Source organism: Suricata suricatta, chromosome 9 (assembly GCF_006229205.1).
Source record: "Suricata suricatta isolate VVHF042 chromosome 9, meerkat_22Aug2017_6uvM2_HiC, whole genome shotgun sequence".
NCBI lineage: Eukaryota > Metazoa > Chordata > Mammalia > Carnivora > Herpestidae > Suricata > Suricata suricatta.
This window is the reverse complement of record NC_043708.1, coordinates 38,783,382-38,806,369: the sequence shown is the minus strand read 5'-3', so window position 1 is coordinate 38,806,369 and position 22,988 is coordinate 38,783,382. Positions and strand designations below refer to the sequence as shown.

Genomic DNA, 22,988 nt, shown 5'->3' with positions numbered 1-22,988 from the left:
CAAAGTGGAACTTTTTACATATAAGAACTTATTGTATTTTTTTAGGATAAGAAAATATAATTATTTTACAAATGGTGTTAGAAAAATAAATTATTTGGGAGTAGGGGAATTTGGAGTCTTAGTTTACCCTTTACCAAAGATAAATACCAGTGGGGGAAAATAAACCCTAAATTTAAAAATGAAAAAAACTGAAAAATATATAGATGAATATGTTTAACTGATCTCAGCCTGACAAATATAAGAAATAACTAGAAATAACAAAAGAACAGAATGTATATTTGATTGCAAAAAATAAAAGTAAAATGGTTTGATACTAAAAAGGATCATTAAAAACAGTTTTCAGCAAACATGATGGAGGTATCTGGCTGGCTCAGTTAGTAAAGCATGTGATCTTGATCTTGGGGTTGTGAGTTTGAGCCCTACACTGAGTGTAGAGATTACTTAAAAATAAATGTTTAAAAAAACCAGGATGGACAAATGTGACATCCTTAGTATAAACATTCATAAATAAAACAAAGAACAAATAGAAGAACTGAGAAAAGTACATAAACTTTGTTTTACAAAAGAAGAAATGAAAAAATGACTAATATTTGAAAGAAAAGCTTAACCTGATTATTAATTTCCAACTGTGAATTAAGATAACAAACAACCATTTTCACCTATAAAATTGTCAAAGTATAACACATGATAGTACTCAGGCTGGTGAAGATGAATGTGACACTACTACACCACCAATGAAATATAATTTGAGTCATACATATTCACAGCCTAAAAAATGCTTGTAGCCTTTGACCCAGTAAACCTACTGGTAGCACTCTGTTCTCAGGATTTGGATAAATATTTACATACATATGATATTTATCACTACATTATTAATAACAACAAAAAATTGTAAACTTACCTAATTGTTTAACCAGAGAGGAAGAATTATTCATTCTTAAGATAGAGTAGTACACGGCCATTAAAAACCAGGACTTTTAGAAGATGTGGTATATATATACAATGGAGCATTACCTGGCAATCAAAAAGAATGAAATCTTGCCATTTGCAATTATGTAGATGGAGCTAGAGGGTATTATGCTAAGTGAAATTAGAGAAAGACAAATATATGATTTCACTCATATGAGGACTTTAAGATACAAAACAGATGAACATAAGGGAAGGGACGCAAAAATAATATATAAATAGGGAGGGGGCAACAACATAAGAGACTCTTAAATAAGGAGAACAAACAGAGGGTTACTGGAGGGGGATGGGCTAAATGGGTAAGGGGCATTAAGGAATCTACTCCTGAAATCATTGTTGCACTATATACTAACTTGGATGTAAATTAAAAAATAAATAGAAATTTAAAAAACAAGTCTTTTAAATATATTTAATACTCTTTTTAAGATAAACATGTTTTAATTAATAATATAATAGATAACCTTAAAATGAAACATCAACAAAATTCATTTTTGGAGAAAAAAATGAACCAGTAAATGGAAATCATTTTGTATCTGTTTTTATGTGCAAATGAATGTAGCAAGTAAAACCTGCAAAATGTGAAAAATAATACCTTTAGATTAGATAAACAATAGACATTTTTATAAATATGCTCGATTTGTTTTTTAATAGCTGGATATAGCCATCATAGGGGTAAGGAGAAATAATCAGTAAATTTCTATTTATAAAAATCTCTCCAATTTATCTTGCAATCCTACAAGGCTGGGAATAAGGTAAGGCAAATGAGGCACTCACTGCAGGCCCAAAATTTGACTGCTAAAAACCCCAGTAATCATAATAAATCACATAAAATGCAAAATTTAAAAAAATACAAATGAATGCCAAAAAGCCCATTATGAACAAGAAAAAATAAAATATCAAAATTTAAGCAAAGATACTGCTGTGTTGAGCCATATATAGGAGACAGAGGCAAAAGGAAAAATACTCATCCCGATATACATGTTTTATATATTTTCTATGGTTGATTTTGTTCCAGAATACCAGAGCACTTAAAAGAAAACTGAAAAATTGAAAAGTAGGTGTGATAAAAGTCACATTAATTTGAATTTTATATTTTATTTATATCAAAACCAGTATTTGTTATCATTTTACTTTGGCTTTAATAGAGGGAAGCTTATCATTAATATTTGAAAATTCATTTCTTCACTTTTCTCATTTTTAATGAAAAGAACTGCCATGTTTGAAGTATTTAAGAATGTCTCTTGGTCAAAAGAAATTGGCTGACTAAACTTGCACCAAAGTTGTAATCACACATTTGGCATCTTTTTATGCGTTTGGCCTATTTATTATCTAGATTTCTATATTGTTAATTTAAATTATATATTTAATAATTCCACTAAAATGTTTCACTCTCTGCACACTGATTTCAACAGCTGGAACGAGAACTTGCCGAAAACAAGGCATCTGGCAAAGGGCACAGTGATAGATCCAGTAACAATAAAGTAGCTGAATTTGAAAAATCAAAGAAGTGGGAAACTGTCACAGAAGAGCCAAATCTTCAACAGAAGATACTGACCAAACTAAATGCCTTGAATGAAAGGGTAACATTCTGGAACAAAAAACTAGATGAGTATGTTTTATGAATTGTCTAGTTCAAATTTGAAACATGAGGGGACAGAATGTCTAGGCTATCAGTTGAGTTCAGTTCTCTTCCTCAGGGGTGGAAAGAATTACATTACGAAGTAAAACACAGAATGTGTTTCTAGTCACGTTCCCAGTAGAGATAGCCGTAGTTGGTTCAAAGCTGACAAGGTTTTTTCACAAAGGCAATGCTTAATTAGGCGCAGCAACCCCCCTTAGTGGCTTTCTTGTCACATTACTGCTCTAGTGTCTGTAAACTAAGAATATTAGAGCTTCTACTGGTGGAGAAACTCGCCACATAGATCTGACTGAGCAAAGCACATACACAGTTGGCTGGAATCATGTAGAAACAAACTCTGCCTGAGTTTCAACTAGAAATGTAAAGCAGAATTAGTAAGTACCAAGAATTTTTTATTTACTAGGGCACAAAATGGATAAAGTTAGTTTTCCCTGTAAACACCACCACAACAAAAACTACTACTACTACTACTACCACTACTACTACTACTACTACTACTACTACTACTACAACCAGTAACAATTATTTCTTACTCTGTGCCAAATTCTTTGCTATAAGCTTTATGTGTATTTTGCATGTAATCCTAAAAAAAAAAAAAAAAGCCTTTTCAGGTGTAGGTACTATTAATATTGCCATTTTACTTAGAACCTGCAGCATAAGAAGATCTAACAGCCATAAGTGGCAGAGCCAGGAGAGCCTTCTAACTTTCACATATTCTGAAGTTAACATAATCTGAGGTGGTTTTTATTGCCAGAAAGAGAATGTCTTTTACTTGGTTTAACTGTTAACACCGACCTTTCTGTATCCATTGACAAAAGCCTTGTATTTTCATATCAACTTTTTAAAAGAAAAATCTATTTTAACTTTAATTTTAATTTTGTGATATTTAGGTTTCTCTAATTATTTTTTTCTTAAATAGGATTGAAACAATTTATCATGTTGAAGTAAAACAAAAGAAGAAAAGCCATGGCTTATTGATCCCATTTTTGTTGACTGAGTTGGAAACTGTGGGAAATATCCACTTTGAAGAAGGCACTCGATCTGATGACTGGTAAGTCTGTTTGAAATTTAGTTACAGCCTTAAAAATAATTTAAGGTGCTTAGGATCATCAGCTAAAATATCAACTTATAAAATCTTAAAATGTCTAATTTTCAAAACACTTCTCATATAGAATGTTCATCCACTGAAAAGTGGCTGTTACCCTCTGTTGCAACCAACACAATTTTCTGTTTCGTAACTGCTGTGAGCTAACCTTGAGAACATCCTAATGATACTTCACTGCTCTTTACCCAATTTCCCTTAGCCCAAGAGCATGAATAAAATTTTTTAAAGTTTATGGCCAAGTATTAATTTTATATATGTTTACACTGTTCATTTCTCAACTGGACATGGCCCTGCATTCTAAATATTGTGTGAGAAGCTAGAATAAAGAAGGAATGCAGGAGCAGGATTGACAACAGCAATCAGGTTTCAAACACTGAGGGAGGCTCCACAGCAAATTTCCTGGGGGTCCATAGTCAAAGTCAAACCAGTTGTCTAGAGCTGGCGAGAGTCAGGGTGCATGTGGACTCGGTGAGTTAAAATAAGGCATACACATAAAAACCAGGAATTTGGGTGAAAAGTTCATTTAGACAGAAATGGAGAGAGACACCAGAAACAGGCCGGAAGCAGGCATGCACACTTCAAAATTGAAGCCTCCTGGTACAAACAAGGAAGTGGTTATGTTGCCTCAACCAACACAAAGGTACAAAAGGTTGTACTTTTGGGTGAGGGAACAACCAAAGGGACCCCGTGAACAAGCCAAAGGTTGCCATAGAAGCCTATCCACATACTGCAAACTTGGGTGTGTGGAGAGAAAGCAGGAAACATAGAAAGCTATTGAATGGACTTGATACATCATCCCAGAGGATTTTACTGGCAGTCAGTGTTGAAACAAACACTGACTTATAAGGAGTAAAATGCAAAATTTGAATTAACTTTTTATAAAGAAAAATATGTGATTGTTATGGATTACTTTCAGCCAATACCCCTGATTTATATTTGGATGTGGCTCATACCTCTGTAAGAGCTTGTTAAGGGCCTTGGGGGTACTTTGGTAGAAAAGTATGAGAAGTTCTGCCCAAGTGAGAAATAAATCTTTTAAAATGTTTTCTTATGTATCAGTACATCCATTGCACAGCACTTACTATTCACTTAACCATAATACGTGATTTTTATGTACAGAGATATAAAGGAGATTCATCCCAGTTCCCATATAAACAAGTAAAGGCCTTGATTTTTCGAGTACAAAAATTGAATTCATGCAGGGCACATGAATAATTTTTCAGTCTTTCATTTATATTTGCTCAACCTAAACAGATTTGTTTATTATTATTTCTGTTTCTTTTTAAATTATTGCAGAGTATGCTCTTTACAAAACAAGTAGATTAGAGAATAAAATGCAGAAAAGCAAAATGACTAAAAAGCCTTTAAGTAACTATGCCAACCTGATAGTAAATTAGCTTGATGGATTTTGAAAAGCATTAGCAATTGTTTACTTGATTTTAATAATAACAACCCTGATTCATTTTAAGAAAAAAAAATCAAATCTACATTGGCAGAATTTGAAGGATTGTTTTTTTTACAAGCTTGGCCACCGTAGCTGTAATTTTTTTTAATGGATGTTAAGAAAGAGCTTCTGGGGCGAATGGCTGGCTCATTCAGTAAAGTGTGCAACTCTTGATCTTGAGGTCATGAGTTCAAGCCCCACGTTGAGTGTAGTACAGTGTCTGCATGTAATAGGTACTTGGCATTTGCTAATCAGTCAGTAAAGATGACTACATGATTTCCTACGTGGTTCCTGCTAGCACATCTCCACAGAGAGCGCTGTTTAAAACAAAATTAGAGCCTTATGTAGGAATCTGTTACCTTCCAAAATATTCACACCCTTCACCCCAATATTCAAAGGCCTTCACTGTATGGTCTTCAAACCATCCTTCCTTTCAGTACCTCCAGAGACAGCCAAACTGTGCCTCATTGCCCTTGGGACATACCTGGTACCCCACTACATAAGTGGTTTTGTCTGCTCTGCCCCCTTCACCCAGAATGCCTTGTATCCTTGCCCTCACCCTCTATCATTGCCTGTTAAAACTTACTTTAAGGCCCATATCATGAGCCATTTTTGTGAGGGATATTTTTGTCATCTTTACCAGATTAGTCATTATTATTCATTTTGAATCTCCACAGCACTAAGTGGTATCTCTCCTATCTTCTACTCTGTTGTAATTTTGCCTATACTTGTCCCATTTACTTTTCTGCTCCATTGGTTTATAATCTCAGTGAAGATAAACACTGCATTTCTATGCATCTTTGAATCTTTTCTCTTGTGTTCACTTGTTCAGCATCCATCCACTGAGTTTCTACTATAGGCCAGATGCTATTCTAGGTGCTAGGGGTAAAAGTCATAGTTCCTGCTCTCATCCAGGCTGCCGTCTGGTGTAGGAGACTATGGTGATGAAGCAGTACTAAATTCTGAGATAACTGTTGGTCTGGAGAAGGATGACATTCAAACCAGAATGGGGATGTAGAGAAAGTTTTCTGGAAGTGGGGACATATTTTGATCTGAATCTTGAGGGACTGATAAAAGTTAACTATACACAGAATTAGGGGAAGGACTTCCTAGGCAGAGGAAACAGCATGTGGTGAAAATGTATGAACTAGTAAAATACATTTGGAAAACTACCAGTGTTTCCACATGACAAGGGCCTGATCAGTAAAGCACACTGCGAGCTGGTAGTTTGAATTTTGCCCTTAGATATTTGGGATCCCTTGCAGGAGACGTATAGGAGATTTAGATATTATTTTATAGAAGTTCCTACAGTTATTATCTCAGGTTCAGACTAGAAGGGATAGATCTCAGGCCAGTAACAGTTGCTCCCCAGTGCATGTGGCACATTACCAAGAATGCTGTGAGAAGTGTTGTCCTCTATGAGGAGCTGATAATATGGAGAGTCACAGTACTTCCTGGTCGGTAGAGGCTTGGTTCTTCCTCCTTCAGCAGGATTCCAGCACTCTGTGAATGATGTCTTCTCATCTGCAGCTTGACCAGGTGACTACATGAATAGCTTTACTTCACTGATCCTGGGAGCACGGAGCCTATGTCCCATTAGTACGGGGCTTCCCAGTCTCCAGGGCTCTAGGAATTCTACACGAGGAAGGCTCAGCTACTGAATGTCCAGGCAGAAAAAAGCTCTGTGAAAGGATTCCACTTCACAGAATTTTCTTTGCCATTCCTCGTTCTTGCACTCCTGGGAACTGAGCTAGATATTGTCCATTTATCACTTCTGTCTATTCTTGTTTACCCGTTGTTACTATATGACAAAACCTTATCTAAATAAAATGCCTACAACACTTTCTATCAGAGTATGATAATAATAATAACAACAGTGAATGGAGTGCAAGTAGTAATGAGCGCTTCAGTGGTTCCAGGACATATTATGTAGGAGTGACTTGGACTGATTAGGCCCAGAGAGTGATCCTTCTTTATACATGAGCCTGTAGGTTTCCCACTCCTGGTGATGATGTAGTCATTTATCCAGACCTCGGAACTAATTAGCACCATGAGCTGGTTGCAACACTAGTGTGACATGTATCTGTCTCCTAACAGACTGTGAGCTCCTCTGGGAATGGTTTGGTTGGGCAGCTCACTTTTCAACTCCAAGAGAAGAGTATTTGGGCAGCTCTTAGCTGGACTTGTTCAGTCTTTGCTAGTGAGAAAGGCAAATACTCTAAGTGAGTTTGTCTAAGGGAAAGACCACCCACAAGGAAGCTCACCTCTGTGATGTTAGCCCACACCTATGTTCAGGCCTTGGTTGATAGGATACACCACTGAGGACCAGACATCTCACTACAGGTAAACATGTCTCATATAGGATCACTTAGCTTCCTTTTCAAATTCATCCATTTTATTTATTATTACTATTATTATTATTTAATGTTTTTTTATTCTTGAGAGGGAGAGCAACAGAGCACAAGCAGGGGAAGGGTAAAGAGAGAGAGGGAAACACAGAATCCAAAACAGGCTCCAGGCTCTGAGCTGTCAGCACTGAACCCTACATGGGCCTTGAACCCACATACTGTGAGATCATGATCTGAGCCAAAGTCCAATGCTTAACCTACTGAGCCACCTAGGCACCCTCAAATTGATCATTTTAAAATCTCATTTTAGTCCAAATTTTGTGATACTTTAAGATAGGGCAGGGCCCAGTAAGGGCCATAGAGAGAAGAGGAGCACTTCCAATACATTTTCTTGAGATCTTCACAGAGTTGGCCTCTTTTTCTCCTTCATTTCTTTGCTTGAATATCTTTTCTGAAAGATCTTACCCAAGACCTATACTAAGTAGCCCCCACTCCAATCCTTGCCCCAAATTTCTCCTTCTTCAAAGCATTTGTCAGTTTAGAAATGATTTTATTTATGTATTGTTTATTTTTTTGGCCAGTTTCTTATAATACAGGCTCCATGAAAGCAGAGACTCTGCCTCTTACACTTCTATATCCCTAGTTATGATGTTATTGGCAGTAATCCAAATGAGAGATGATGGTGATTTGGAAAAGGGTAGTAACAGCAATGGTGATGACATAGGGTTATATACAGGATATTTTAGATGTAGGGCCAAACAGACTTGCCAAAGAATTGGATATTGGTGAAGCAGAGAGGAGGCAAGGTTCACTCCTGAGATGTCAACTTAAGCTACCAGTTGGTTGCTGGTACCATATACTAGGATGGAAAACACTCAGGAGGAGCAGGCTTAGACAGGTGATGAATTAAGTTTGAGAGGCTTATTCCATATGCAAGTAAACACACCAACTAAGCTGTTGGATATGCAAGTAGGAGTATGTCCACCTAAACTGGGAAGAGATAAAGTCTAGAAGTAAAATGTTGGGATATATCAGTATATATAAAATACATTTTTTCTGTATATTGCCAAGGGACCAGATGAAATCAGGGCTAATATTCATGGACACAAAAGGAGAGCCCAAGACTGATTCCTGTACAATCCAACATTTAGAAATCTGACAGAGGAAAACCATGAAGGAGCAGCCAATAAGAAGAAAGCTGAAAACATACAGCTTCACTGAAGCCAAAAAAGAAATTGTTTCAGAAATGGAGGCTTACTCAAGCAACACATCTTTTAGTCAAAACACATATTTAATAATTAATAAAAACAACGCCTACTTTTATGTTTCAAAGTTTAACATCTATTTTATTGATTAACTGTGCCCAGTTTGAACCAAAGCAGAGCTATGATATGACAATATATCTTTAGCAAAAAACATAAAATATGGGCTGTAACTTTTATCATACGTAACTTTGTATTCTTCAGCATTTTAAGGACAATGTGTTCTTTTCTTTGTATATATTCTGTGTTCACATAGGTTTAACTCCTGCTATGAACTAATTCTTTCACGTTTTTGTACCTGGAACTTCAGGCCATATGGTATTACTGGAGTGAAAATAAAACGTATCATCAAAGTTAACAACCGTATTCTGAGACTAAAATTTGAAGAGAAATTCCAGAAGATTCTTGACAAGGAAGATATGCATGATTCAGAGTAAGAAGTTAAATTCCATAAGGAACATTTTTATAAAAGTCTGATTTTATTTTTTACAAGAGTCATGCTGATTTTATTTTGTAAAAGAGTTTATAATATTGGAGGGCCTGGGTGGTTCCGTCAGTTATGCGTCAAACTTCAGCTTAGGTCATGAGCTCACGGATCATGGGTTTGAGCCCCGTGTCCGGCTTTGCACTGACAGCCTGCAGCCTGCCTGGGATTCTCTCTCTCTGCCTCTTGCCTGCTCATGCTCTCTCACTCTCTCTCTCTCAAAAATAAATTTAAAAAAATTTTTTAAAGTTTACAATATTGAAAATATACCTGTTAGTGACTAGGATGGCATCATAGTTTACCCACACTGGGGCGTTTTTTTTCTTTTTTAAGTTTTCATTTACCCATTTTGAAAGGGACAGAGAGAGGGCAAGCAGGTAAGAGGCAGAGAGGGAAAATCCCAAGCAGGCTCCTTGCTGTTGGCACAGCGCCCAATGCAAGGCTCGAACCCACAAACCTTGAGATCATGACATGAGCCAAAGTCGGATGCTCAACCAGCTGAGCCCCTCAGGTACCCCTGGGGCTCTTTTTGAGACTGAGGGGGACTGGAGGCTTAGTAATGACACTAGAACATTCACTGTCAATGGAAATATCTGGGGCAGGATATATGATTGTCTTATCTATGGCTAAGTTCTGTTGAAATCAATTCTCAAACTTTTTTGTCTCAATTATTCTTAAGGAGCTATCAAAAGATGCTGGAGTGCCTTTTTTATGTTTTTGATCCTGAAGTTACAGTGAAGAAAAAGCACCTGCTACAAATACTTGAAAAAGGATTCAAAGACAGTGAAACAAGCAAGGTAGCATAAAATGTCATTCAGAATAATGCTTTCTTCCTAATGAATAAAGCACTGCCATTGGTTAGTCAGGGCTTGATTCTCAATCCTTTCATCCATATTTATAGCAAACTTCTGCTATTTCACAGAAAACTTGGTGCTAGAAAGTATAGCATCTTCCTTCTTCGGATTATACCAGAGTAAGTCCATCAATTACTTTATCTGCCTGACTGATATTTCTGGGTATCCTATTTTCATGCTAGGACCCTTTTGCTAATGATCTTGAAATCTATTTCTCTAATCTGTTTTAAACACTCGGAGGTCTTCTCCATTTTGAAAAAAAAAATCCATTCACTGAACACTGCTATGCATTCTGGTTATCCTGTTTTTCCTTCTCTTTTACTGCCACCAACCCTTTATTCTCTACTTCTTTGTCTGCACCTTGCTGCCTGGTCACTCTGAGATCCAACACATCCATTCACCCTTGCTCTGTCTTCCAGTCTGTCGCTGAGGCAGGTGTAAGGCCCTGGTATAGAGCAGTGCTTCCTCACCTCCTTCACATCATGGCACACACAAAAAATGATAATATTGCTGCATTTAAATCCTGGCTTTCCTACTCAGCAGCTATGTGACTTCACCTCTCTGTGCCTGTATCTTCCTGTCTGTAAAATGAAGGTAATAATAGTATCTACTTCACAGAGTTGTGGTTAGGAATTAATGAGGTATGCATTAAAAAGTTCTTGGATACTGGTACCTCCGTGTTCATAACACCATTATTCGTAGTAGCCAAAAAGTCAAAACAACCTAAATGCCCATCAAGAGACGAATGGATAAACAAAATATGATACAGCCATACAATGGCATATTAGTCAGCCATAAAAAGGATTTAAATGCTAATACATCCTGATATGTGGTTAAACCTTGAGAGCATTATGCTAAGTGAAAGAAGCCAAAAACAAATGGACAAATATTGTGTAATTCCACCTACCTGAGGTACCTAGAATAGGCGAATTGGTAGAGACAAAGTAGAAAGAGGTTAGCAGGGGATGAGGAGGATGGAAGACTAGGGAGTCATTATTTAATGAGCACAGGGCTTCTATGGGGATGCTGAAAAGTTCTGGAAATGAATAGTGGTGATGATCGCACAACATTGTGAATGTACTCCATGCCAATGAATTGTACACTTAAAAATGGTTAAAATGGTAGTTTTACTTCATGTGTTTTTTCCACAATAAAAAAAAATCCCACCCAAACAGCATTCCAGCCGCTCAGTGAAGTGGACTGGGGGGAGTAGGAGCTGATGACAGGGGGATGCCTAGGGGGCATGCTACGGCCGCAGGCCAGAGCCACAGGCTTTAGCAGGCTGGAGTGCTGAAAGTGGCCTTAGATACCTTCTCAAAGGGGAGACAGAAGGAGGTGAGGAATAAAGGATTTTAAAAGATTGAGTGGAGTGCTCAGGGTGATTCCAGAGAACTATGGGCCCGAAGATTGGCAGAAAGATGAAGCTAACATTTCTGTGTGTTTCCTGCTTGCCCAACACTGTGCTTGCGCCTTATCTCCTAGTTGTTAGACCAGTTCCCGGCACATAGAAAATTTTTGTTATTTTGTTTTGTTTGTTTTTTAAAGTTTTTATTTAAATTCCATTTGCCATACATATTAGTTTCAGGAGTACAAAAGAGTGATTCAGCACTTCCCCCGGGCTCCCTGTGCTCATCACGAAAAGTGCACTCCTTAATCTCCATCATTGACTTTACCCACCTCCCCACTCACCTCCCCTCTGGTAGCCATCAGAGTCTGTTTCTTGGTTTGCCTCTCTTTTTCCCCCTCTACATTCATTTGCTTTGTTTCACAAATTCTGTACTAGAGGGAAATCATATGGTATTTGTCTTTCTCTGACTGACTATTGCACACAGCATAATACTCTCTAGCTCCTAGTATTTAGCCATAAAAAAGAACATAATCTTGCCATTTGCAATGATGTGGATGGGGCTAGAGACTATTATGCTGCATGAAATCAGTCAATCAGAGAAAAATCAATATCATATGATTTCACAGAAAATTTTTAAATAAGATTTACCATTATTTTCTGAAGTATTTGATACTGTTGACTGCTCTTTCATTTTTGAAACTCCCCTTTGGCATTCTTGATATTATTACACTAATGTTATTCTTCTATTTTTCTGACTGTTCCATATTTGTTTTCTTTTAATTCTTCCTCTTCCCTCTAAACATGAGAATACCACAAGATTAAGGTTTAATAATCTTTTTTTCTCCATACACTATCAATTACTCTCATTGTTAAAATCTTAGAAATGGGGGAGTCTCATGGGCTAGGAAAATCACTGTGTAGATGTAGATATAAGAAACCATATTTTTATTCTATTATGTGCACATAGGAAATAAAGATAAATGTTTATGTACTGGGTTGTAAGATTAAAAACATGAGCTGTGTAAGCAGTTTAGAAGACAGATTTGGGTTAGGTTGGCAGTAACTTTGTAAGGCAGAGGACTGGCTGGCAGGAAGGGAAGGTAAGATAGGATACTCTCTTCGATGCCCAAGGACTTGGTCAACAGACTGAAGGAGTATCATTTATTCCACTTTGGTTTTCTCCAAAGTGTATGTCCTCAGCAAGCCTACCTCCTGCTCTCTGCTCTGACACCGATAGCTGCCATCCCTACGTGATTAATCTGTTTTATCTCCTTATACAGTATGTCTAAAACCAGCCTTTAATCTTTTGCCCATAAGCAACTCTCTCCCTGTCTTCTTCTCTTATTTCTACCAATAATGCTGTCATCCTCTCCATTGACCAGGTTCAAAGCCTTGAAATTATACCTGACCCCTCCCTTTTACATTATCCCTCTATCTAATCATTTGCCATTTGTAGTGATTCTTCCTTTACCACATCACCTTGCCTTCTCCTTTTCCCTCTTTGTTCCTGTTGCCTGCCAACTCTTAGAACATTCCCTCTAATCTTTGCCAGTAGTTTCCTAATAGACAACTCTCCCCATGGTCTTCCCTCTATTCCTTTCACCTTTAAAAGGACAGACAAATTAACCTTTCCTCAGACATTGTTTTCATAGCACACACTGCATTGTACTCATGATGAAAATCCTTCAGTAGCTTCCCATTACTCATGATAAGTCCAAATCCCTCTGCAGGGCATTTAAGGCCCCTCAAAATCTAGCTTCAGCTAAACTTCTCTATTACCAAATACAACAAATATCCCAAATGAAGTATGTGCTTTCTTTGTGATTCTCCCAAAGATACCTCAGTGCTATGCCTCCTTTTGATGAAATGCTCTTTCCTACTTTTTCCTTTTGGCAAACTTATCCTTCAAGTCTCAGCTCAAGGACTTCCTTCTTTGCGAAGCCTTTCCTGAGTTCTCAACTAGTAGGAGCCCTCTTACCTAGTTTACAGGTTTTTCATAAAATCCATTAAAATGGAGACCTAGGGGCACCCAGGTGGTTCAGTTGGAAGAGCATGTAACTTTTGATCTCAGGGTTGTGAGTTAAAGCCCCACATTAGGTGTAGAGTACACTTAAATAAATAAAACTTTAAAAAATGGAGAACTTTAAATAAGTTACTTACTTAAAGAACATTTTATCAAACAATATATATATGCTGCTGAAGTGAGCATCCCTTTCGCAAAATTAAAACATATAAACTTACATTTCATTCATGTATCTTTTTATGTGGGGCCAAAGCCTTTGAGCATGAGGTTGAAACTCCTGATAATCTTTCTTACATCAGGCCATACCATATTACATATTAGTTTCAGTTTCTTTAAAGTTGAGCATGAACTTGAGTGCAAGAATCAATCTAGTTTTAATTTGTATGATCCCCTCTGCCACCACCAAACTTTTGTATTTGCCTCATCTACACAAGCTGTAACAGAAGCTTTTATTTATTTTTTGTTAAAAAAATTCTTTTTAATGTTTTATTTATTTTTGAGACAGAGAGAGAGAGAGAAAACGAGCAGGGGAGGGTCAGAGAGAGAGGGTGGTACAGAATCTGAAGCAGGCTCCAGGTTCTGAGCTAGCTGTCTGCACAGAGCCGATGCGGGGCTCGAACTCACAAACCATGAGATCCTGACCTGAGCTGAAGTCCGATGCTCAACCGACTGAACCACCCAGGTGCCCCTAATTTTACCTGTTTCTATACCTTCATATACTTTCTCCTCTTAAAAAGACTTTCCTTTAAAATTTCTGATTATTGGAATTATGTCTAATCTTAAAAGCCTAGTATTGATCCCTAACCTCTACAAAGATGGTTCTTAAAAACATTCCATTTAAAAAAGGAGATCTGGGGCACCTGGGTGGCTCAGTCAGTTGATCGTCCGACTTCGGTTCAGGTCATGATCTCACAGTTTGTGGGCTCAAGCCCTGTGTCAGGCTCTGTGCTGGCAGCTCAGAGCCTGGAGCCTGCTTTGGATTCTGTGTGTCCCTCTCTCTTTGCCCCTCCCCTGCTCATGATCTGTCTCTCTCTGTCTCTCAAAGATAAATATATGTTAAAAAAATTTTTTTTAAAAAAGGAGATCTTATTTGACACATCTTGTAGTGGTATTTTTTTCATGTTTATTTATGTTGAGAGAGAGAAAGAGTGCACGAGCATGAGCAGGCTAGGGGCAGAGAGAGAAGTAGAGAGCGAACCCCAAGCAGGCTCCATGCTCTCAGCGTGGAGCCAGACACAGAACTGGATCTCACTGGATCCTGTGAGATCATGACCTGAGCCAAAATCAAGAGTTGGACACAACCGATTGAACCACCCAGGCACCCCTGGATGGTTTGTATTTCGAATTCCTGGGTACAGTTTCTATATTCCCCCCTCCTTTCTTTCTTTTTTTTTTTTTTACATTTTCTGATTCTATTTTTTGTTATCTATTTTATTTTTTAATCGTAAGTTTACTGTTTAATCCCCCCATCCTCCCACCTACCTTCCCTCTGATAACTCTCAGTTTGTTCTCTATAGTTAACAGTCTGTTTCTTGGTTTCTCTCTCTCTTTTTCCTTTGCTTATTTGTTTTGTTTCTTAAATTCCACATATAAGTGAAATCATATGATATTTGATTTCCACTGACTTATTTCACTTAGCATTATACTCTCTAGATCCATCCATGTCACAAGTGGCAAGATTTTAGTATCTTTTGTGGATGGATAATATTCCACTGTACATATATACATCTTCTTTATCCATTCATCTATGAGGGGACCCTTGGACTGCTTCCATAGTTTGGCTATTGTAAATAATCCTGCATAAACTTGGGGTTCAAGAATCATTTTGAATTAGCATTTTTATTTTTTGTGTGTAAATATCCAGTACTGTGATTACTGGAATGTAGGGTAGTTCTATTTTTAACATTTTGAGGAACCTCCATACTGTTTTCCACAGTGGCTGCACCAGAGTGTATTCCCACCAACAGTGCAAGATGGTTCCTTTTTCTCTACATTTCTGCCAACACTTGCTTCTTGTATTGTTGATTTTAGCCTTTCTGACAAGTGTGAGATGATCTCTCATTGTAGTTTTCATTTGCATTTCCCTGATGATGAGTGAGGTTGAGCATCATTTTATGTGTCTGTCGTCTTCTTTGGAGAAATGTCTGTTCATGCCTTCTGCCCACTTTTTAATTGGATTGTTTTGGGGTATTGAGTTTTATAAATACTTTATATATTCTGGATACTCTTTATTGGGTAAATCATTTGCAAATATCTTCTCTCATTTAGTAGGTTGCCTTTTTGTTCTATTGATTTTTACCTTTACTGTGCAGAAACTTTTTATTTTGATATAGACCCAACAGTTTATTTTTGCTTTTATTTCCCTTGCCTAAGAGGCATACCTAGAAAAATGTTGCTATAGGCAATGTTAGAGAGGTTATTGCCTGTGCTGTCTTCACCATCTTCCCTCTCTTATTTGAGGGCCAAGACTATGCTACGGCTGCACAATGCCATGTATATGGCTTGCATCTAATGAATAGTTAGTGATGTTCATTGGAAATCTGAGAAAGTTATATTTACTGGGATGTGAAATTTATGGTAACATGAGCAACATTTTAGTATTTATTTTTTTAAAATCTCTTTGTGGTGGGGAGCACCTGGGTGGCTCAGAAGGTTGAGCGTCAGACTTGGGCTCAGGTCATGATCTCAGAGTCCTGGGTTCGAGCCCCACCTAGAAATCTGTAGTGACAGCTCAGCTTGTCCATCTCTCTCTCTGCCCCTCTCCCACTCACACTCTGTCTCTCTCTGTCTCTCTCTCTTTCAAAAATAAATAAACATTCAAAAAATTTAAAAAACCTCTTAGGGTAACAGCTTTTAATAAGAAAAAATAAATAAGCAATTCAGCATTTATAGTAAACCTATGGAGAAGCAGACCTGAGTTCATTTTATGACTGCTAATTTCTACTTCTGTCCTTGGAGAAATTATATCATCTCTCTTAGCTCTAGGTTTTCTACTACTAACAAGAGTGATTTTATTTGCTTTTCAGAACTTTCATAGCAAGTAATATGAATTTTACTGTATTACTTTTTTTTTAAGTTTATTTATTTTGAGAGAGAGAGAGTGAGTGAAAGCATGAGCAGGGAGGAGCAGAGAGAGAGGAGAGAGCAAGACTCCTAAGCAGGCTTCGCACTGTCAGCACAGAGCCTGATCCAGGGCTCAAATCCAGGAACTGTGAGATCACAACCTGAGCTGAAGTCCAGCGCTTAACCAACTGAGTCACCCAGGCACCCCTGTATTACTGTATTTCTGATAAAACATTTTCAAGAAATAAATCTAGTTCCAATGCAAACTAAGATTTCCATGCACTAGCACAATGAGATGTATGTGGAAAGCCATGTAGCTTATTAAGCCAAGAACACCATTTATACTAAATCTTTATCTATATGTCTATATCTATATATTTAAAACTTTTTTTGTTAATGTTTATTTACTTTTGAGGGAGAAACAGAGTGTGAGCGGGGGAGGGGCAGAGAGAGAGGGAGATAAAGAATCTGAAGCAGGCTCCAGGCTCCGTGCTGAGCTGTCAGCACAGAGTCCGATGCGGGGCTCAAATCCATGAGCCGTGAGAGCCGAAGTCGGACGCTTAACTGACTGAGCCACCCAAGTGCCCTATATCTATATTTATCTATATATCACATGTAAGTAAGAACCTTCACTGATATAATATCCCACAGGAGTTTCTTTTTTTGGAATTTACATTATTACTAATGGAGTATCATTGAAAATGTGTAAACCTATAGCTCCTGCACCACACAGTGCTGTCAATCTTGACTCTGCTACTTTTACAGGAACAAATATCCAAATCACTTTTCATAAACCTATTTGCATATACATTTAAAGCATATTATATGAACGGCCTTACAGAATGAAGTCGCACCTGAAGGTTATCTACTATTTTTCATTAAATCTAGCCTGACTTTTTTTTTTTTTTGCCCAGACACATATAAACATAAACTAGTAAACCATCTGTATTGAAGCTGAAGTACTCTCAGTTTTATAAAAATACTCAGACTTTGTTTTTTCTTTGCAGCTGCCTCTCAGAAAAGAAGCTGTTATTCTTGCTAACAGCCTAACTATGTGTGAATGTCCCAGAATTGAATTTCTACAGCAAAAGTTCAAAGATGAGAACTCTCCAGAGCATGAGCTCTTCAGGCATGGTAAGACAAATATATAGTATTTCTGAACTTTTTAGTTCTAAGTCTTTGTTAATTATTTTCATAACATTTTTAAAACTTGGCTTTATCAATATCTTAAATATATAGATAGATAAAAGCATAGGAGCCAATCTGCAGGACGCTCTGGCAGAGGCTCCCTTGTAACCACAGCCTGGGGAAAAGTCAGCTCATCAGGCCCTCTTGCCTCATCCTCCCACTGTCCATACTTCAGCTCCATCAATATTAGGAAATGTTTACTGTGTGTTAGGCGCTTGGTAGTGATATGGATATAGTGAATGCAAACTAGACACAGTTGTTCAAACATTAATAATGATACAAATAAATGTAAAGTTACAATTTTCATAATACAACAATTTCATAACAAAGATGAAATATTAGTACATATTACCAAAAAGTATATAATAAGGAGAATTGACCTGGTCAGGGAGTAAGGGACACTATTCTTTGGTCTCCACTATACAACCTACTGAAGACTGGGCAGTCAGAAATTTGGTTAACTTAAGTCTATAAGAGTGATATTAGGTTCCAGACTATAGCTCTGCTAAGATTATTCATGTTGAACTACATATGTCTTGCAGTCTTTCATTCAGTTAATAATAATCAGAAAATTAAGCTGATTATTGAATATAGAAAGAACTCCTTATTTTAAAAAAATATGCTCCTTTTTTCTCATGCTCCTCCAATACCATCTTAAGAAACGCCTCATCATGTTTCTCTAGATCCTTCTGAAACGTTTCCCAAAACAATTAGGTTCTCTCAGCCTTCATTTTATAACTTGTACATAGTATTTAAAAAAAAGTCATCTAAATGTTTTATCTAGTGATTACAAGTTACATTACAGGATTCAGTGACTCCTAGAGATCTTTAGGGTTGAGGGAATCCTAAAAATGTTTATCCACTCAGTAGACATGTATTGAGGGCCTCCCATGACCTAAGTAATGTGCTACGTGCTGATAATTCAGAGATGAATTATTACCCTGTTAGGAACAACAGAAAGTTTCTTACTTTAAATTACTTAATAAAAAACATCGCTAACCTATTATTTTCTTTCCTTCTTCCTTTTCTGTAAAGTTTTGCTTTAATCACTGGAATCCTTTTATAATTATTTCATTTGTTCAACAAATATTTACTGATTTTCTGTTTTTCTATACAATGACAAACAAGGTAGCAAGTCTCTGCTCTTACTGAACATATAGTCAAGTCTGGGACTAATAAGGAAGGTGATATGGGAAAATTACTAAAATGAATTATTGTTGAAATGATTTTTTATTCATATTTAGGCATCCTCCTCATTACAAAGGTTTTCCTTGGCCAGAGTGTTCAGGCTTGTGAACAGGACTCCATCAATCAAGCTAACTATCCAATGGTTAATTCAGTGTTCATTCCTCAAAAATATTTACCAAGTATGTCTGCCATAAAGAGAAATGTGCTTTAATTTTTCTGCATAGACGTCTAGAGCTTAAATTCTACCTAACAGAGTTTGTAAACTTTTCTAAAAAAATCTAGTGCTGGCTACTAATGAACTTCTATTTTTCTGTTCCTTGCTTCAATGACATTTATGTATGTGTGTGTGTAGATTTTTAATTTCGTGAACTTTTTTCTTTGAGAGGAAGAGCATGAGCAGAGGAGAGGGGCAGAGAAAGGGGACAGAGAGAATCATAAGCAGGTTCCATGCTCAGCTTGGAGCTGAACCCTGGGATCATGACCTGAGCTGAAGTCAAGAGTTGGGTGCTTAACTGACTGAGCTACCCAGTCACCCTTGTAAACTTTTATTTTATATTTACACACCCATGCATACTGCTATATGAAATGTCATGCATTTTACATATCCTACATATGTATTATATATGAATATTATATGTATATATGATACATTACATGTATTTCAAATATATTATATATTTCATGTATATTCTATGTATTTTATATATGTATTTCAAAAGACAAACCCATCCTTTTTATTTTTTTTGAAAAAGAGAGCAAGCACGAGCAGGAAAGGGGAAGAGAGAGAAAGGGGGAGAGAGAATCTTAATCAAGCTCCACACTCAAGGTGGAGCCCAATGTGGGGCTCAATCCCATGACACTGGGATCATGATCTGAGCCAAAACCAAGAGTCAGAGACTTAACCAACTGAGCCACCCAGGCACCCCAAAACCCACCCATTTTTAATATTAGAGGTTTTTCAGTAATACATTTGTCAAAAGCATATGGCCACACATTGAATAGGAAAATGACAAAGTATGAAAAGGAAAAGGACAGGGGGGCCTGGGTGGCTCAGTCGGTTTAGCATCTGGCTTCGGCTCAGGTCATGATCTCACGGTTCGTGGGTTCGAGCCCCACATCGGACTCTGTGCTGACAGCTATCTCAGAGCCTGGAGCCTGCTTCAGATTCTGTGTCTCCCTTTCTCTCTGACCCTCCCCTGCTCATGCTGTCTCTCCTTCTCTCTCAAAAATAAATAAAACTTAAAAAAATTTTAAAAAAAAGAAAAGGAAAAGGATATGATAAATAAAATTAAACCCTACTAGTCTATGTAGTGAAAGGGTGACTAGTAATTTCTAGAATTAAGAAATGAATCTACTGATTTAAATTTTAATTACATCTAAAATTACCTTAGTAGCAAGGTCTAGACTGCTATTTCACCAACTAGGTACCATAGCCCAGACAAGTAAATACATAAAATCAACCATCACAATCCACCCACTGTCTATGTGGCATTCATACACACCTTCTTAAACTATACTAAATGTTCAAATAAATAACCTAATAGGCAAAATGGGTGAGGGTGGTCAAAAGTTTAAAACTTCCAGTTATGAGATTAAAAAAAGTCTTAGAGATTATAATGCACAGCGTGACTGTAGTTAGCAATACTGTACTACATCCTTGAAAGTTGCCAAGAGAGTAAATCTTAAAAGTTCTCATCACACACAAAAAAATTATAACTATCCTTGGTGATGGATGTTAAGTATAATTATTGTGATAATTATTTTTCAATATATATATGTATCAACTTATGTTATACTCCTAAAGCAAATACAGTGTTCTATGTAAACTATATCTCAAACTTTACAAACTTAGAAATTAAAGGGCAAAAAAAAAAAACCCTGCAGAAAAAATAAAAAGAATTAAGAAACTGTCTAGGAGGGGTGGAAAAACAGAAAAAATAATCTCAATAACATAATGGTCGAAACTTACTGAATGTATTGTTTACCAATCTGTATGATAATGAAAAAGTGTATCATGTTTCATTTTGAAGAGTGTTTTCCTTGTTTTGTTATTGATTTTACTCTAGATTCTATCATGGGACAGAGGAACTGTGATTGCAGCCTCCGGCAGTGCAAGTGGTTTGTCTTTGATCATGATCTGGTTTTGCCAGAATACGTCATTGAATTTGAGTATATTACAATGGTATGGATGTATTTAAAAATTTTTTTAAATGTTTTGTTTATTTTTGAGAGAGAGACAGTGTGAGCAGGGGAGTGTCAAAGAGAAAGGGAGACACAGAATTGGAAGACAGGCTCCAGGCTCTGAGCTAGCTGTCAGCACCAATGCGGGGCTTGAACTCACCAACCATGAGATCATGACCTGAGCTGAAGCCAGATGCTTAACTGACTGAGCCACCCAGGTGCCCCAGTATGGATGTATTTTTAAAACTGGAATTTCTTAAGTAAGAAGTGAACAGAAACAGTAATTAACAGAAGTCAAATAATGTAATGTCAAATTTACACTATATATTTATACATAAATATAGTGGTTATTCTGTGAAGGGCTTCATTTTCAAAAGAAATCACTTGACACCTAAATATGTTTATCTGCAAACATGTTACATGAGTGTTATATGGTTGTAGTCTCACTGAAAAAGACTCAAACTATACTGAAGGATATATAACAAATATGAAAATTTGATTTCACCTCACCCACAGCACCACTCCCTTTCATGAAGAAATCCACTATTAACAACTTTGTGAGTTTGTTTTCATTCTTTTTTCTATGCATTTACATATATAACAGCATGTAGCATTTTATATAGTAGAATCAAGATCTAAGTATTTTTTGATAATTCTTTTTTGCCTTTAATAACATGTTTCAGACATATTTCCACTTCAGTACATATAGGTCTATATTCTTTTTGTGGCTGCATTCTATCCAGTAATATCTAATTTATTTGATGATTCTGTTTTCATGAGCATATAGGTTTCCAGGTTTATTACTATTTTAAAAGTATTTCAGTGAACATCATTATAGATAAATCTTTATACAAATACAAAAATTTCTCTGCAGAATAGGTTAGTAGAATTGGATAGCCAAAAGATATATACATTTTAAATTTTGATAGATTTTGCCAGTACTCTCCACAAATTTCTAACAGTATGAGACAGTGCTTCTTTGCATGCTTACCAAAACAAGATATTATCAATCTTTTACTTTTCCACTCTGTGGGCAAGAAAAGGATATTTGATTCTTTCATAGGCTACGGATTATTTATAGTTTTGTAAATCATTTGTTATATCCTTTGTTTTATTTTTTTATGTTTTTAATGTTTATTTTTGAGAGAAAGAGACAGAGCGTGAGCAGGGGAGGGGCAGAGAGAGAGGGAGACACAGAATCTGAAGCAGAGTCCAGGCTCTGAGCTGTCAGCACTGATCCCAAAGCCAGGCTTGAACTCACCAGCCATGAGAATATGACCTGAGCCAAAGTCAGCCAATTTACCAACTGAGCCACCCAGGCACCCCATCCTTTGACTATTTTCTATTGGGCTTTATTTTCTTTTCTTGTGTTTTTTATTTTATTTTTTTATTTTTTTTAAATAGTTTATTGTCAAATTGGTTTCCATACAACACCCAGTGCTCTTCCCCACAAGTGCCCTCCTCCATCACCACCACCTCTTTTCCCCCCTCCCCCTTTCCCTTCAACTCTCAGTTCATTTTCAGTATTCAATAGTCTCTCAAGTTTTGCATCCCTCTCTCTCCCCAACTCTCTTTCCCTCTTCCCCTCCCCTGGTCCTCCATTAGGAATCTCCTGTTTTCCTGTTAGACCTATGAGTGCAAACATATGGTATCTGTCCTTCTCTGCCTGACTTATTTCGCTTAAGGTCCCCAAAGGCAAGGGACCTTCCTCAAGGACAAACCTCAAGGTCCATCCACTTTCCTACAAATAGCCATATTTCATTCCCTCTCATTGCCATGTAGTACTCCATTGTGTATATATACCACATCTTCTTGATCCACTCATCAGGTGATGGACATTTAGGCTCTTTCCATGTTTTGGCTATTGTTGACAGTGCTGCTATGAACATTGGGGT

The 22,988-nt window shown here is 37.0% G+C and overlaps 1 protein-coding gene across 1 annotated transcript in view; it reads left to right on the top strand.

The window, feature by feature from the left end:
* Positions 1-22,988, top strand: part of LRRC9 (leucine rich repeat containing 9) — a 110,886-nt gene that overhangs the window by 22,704 nt on the left and 65,194 nt on the right. Inside the window, exons 9-15 of the mRNA XM_029952182.1 lie at positions 2,379-2,575; positions 3,525-3,656; positions 9,021-9,197; positions 9,928-10,045; positions 17,544-17,670; positions 18,969-19,091; positions 20,979-21,094. Of these exons, the coding sequence (XP_029808042.1) occupies positions 2,379-2,575; positions 3,525-3,656; positions 9,021-9,197; positions 9,928-10,045; positions 17,544-17,670; positions 18,969-19,091; positions 20,979-21,094 (990 nt within the window). The remainder of the gene's footprint in view (positions 1-2,378; positions 2,576-3,524; positions 3,657-9,020; positions 9,198-9,927; positions 10,046-17,543; positions 17,671-18,968; positions 19,092-20,978; positions 21,095-22,988) is intronic.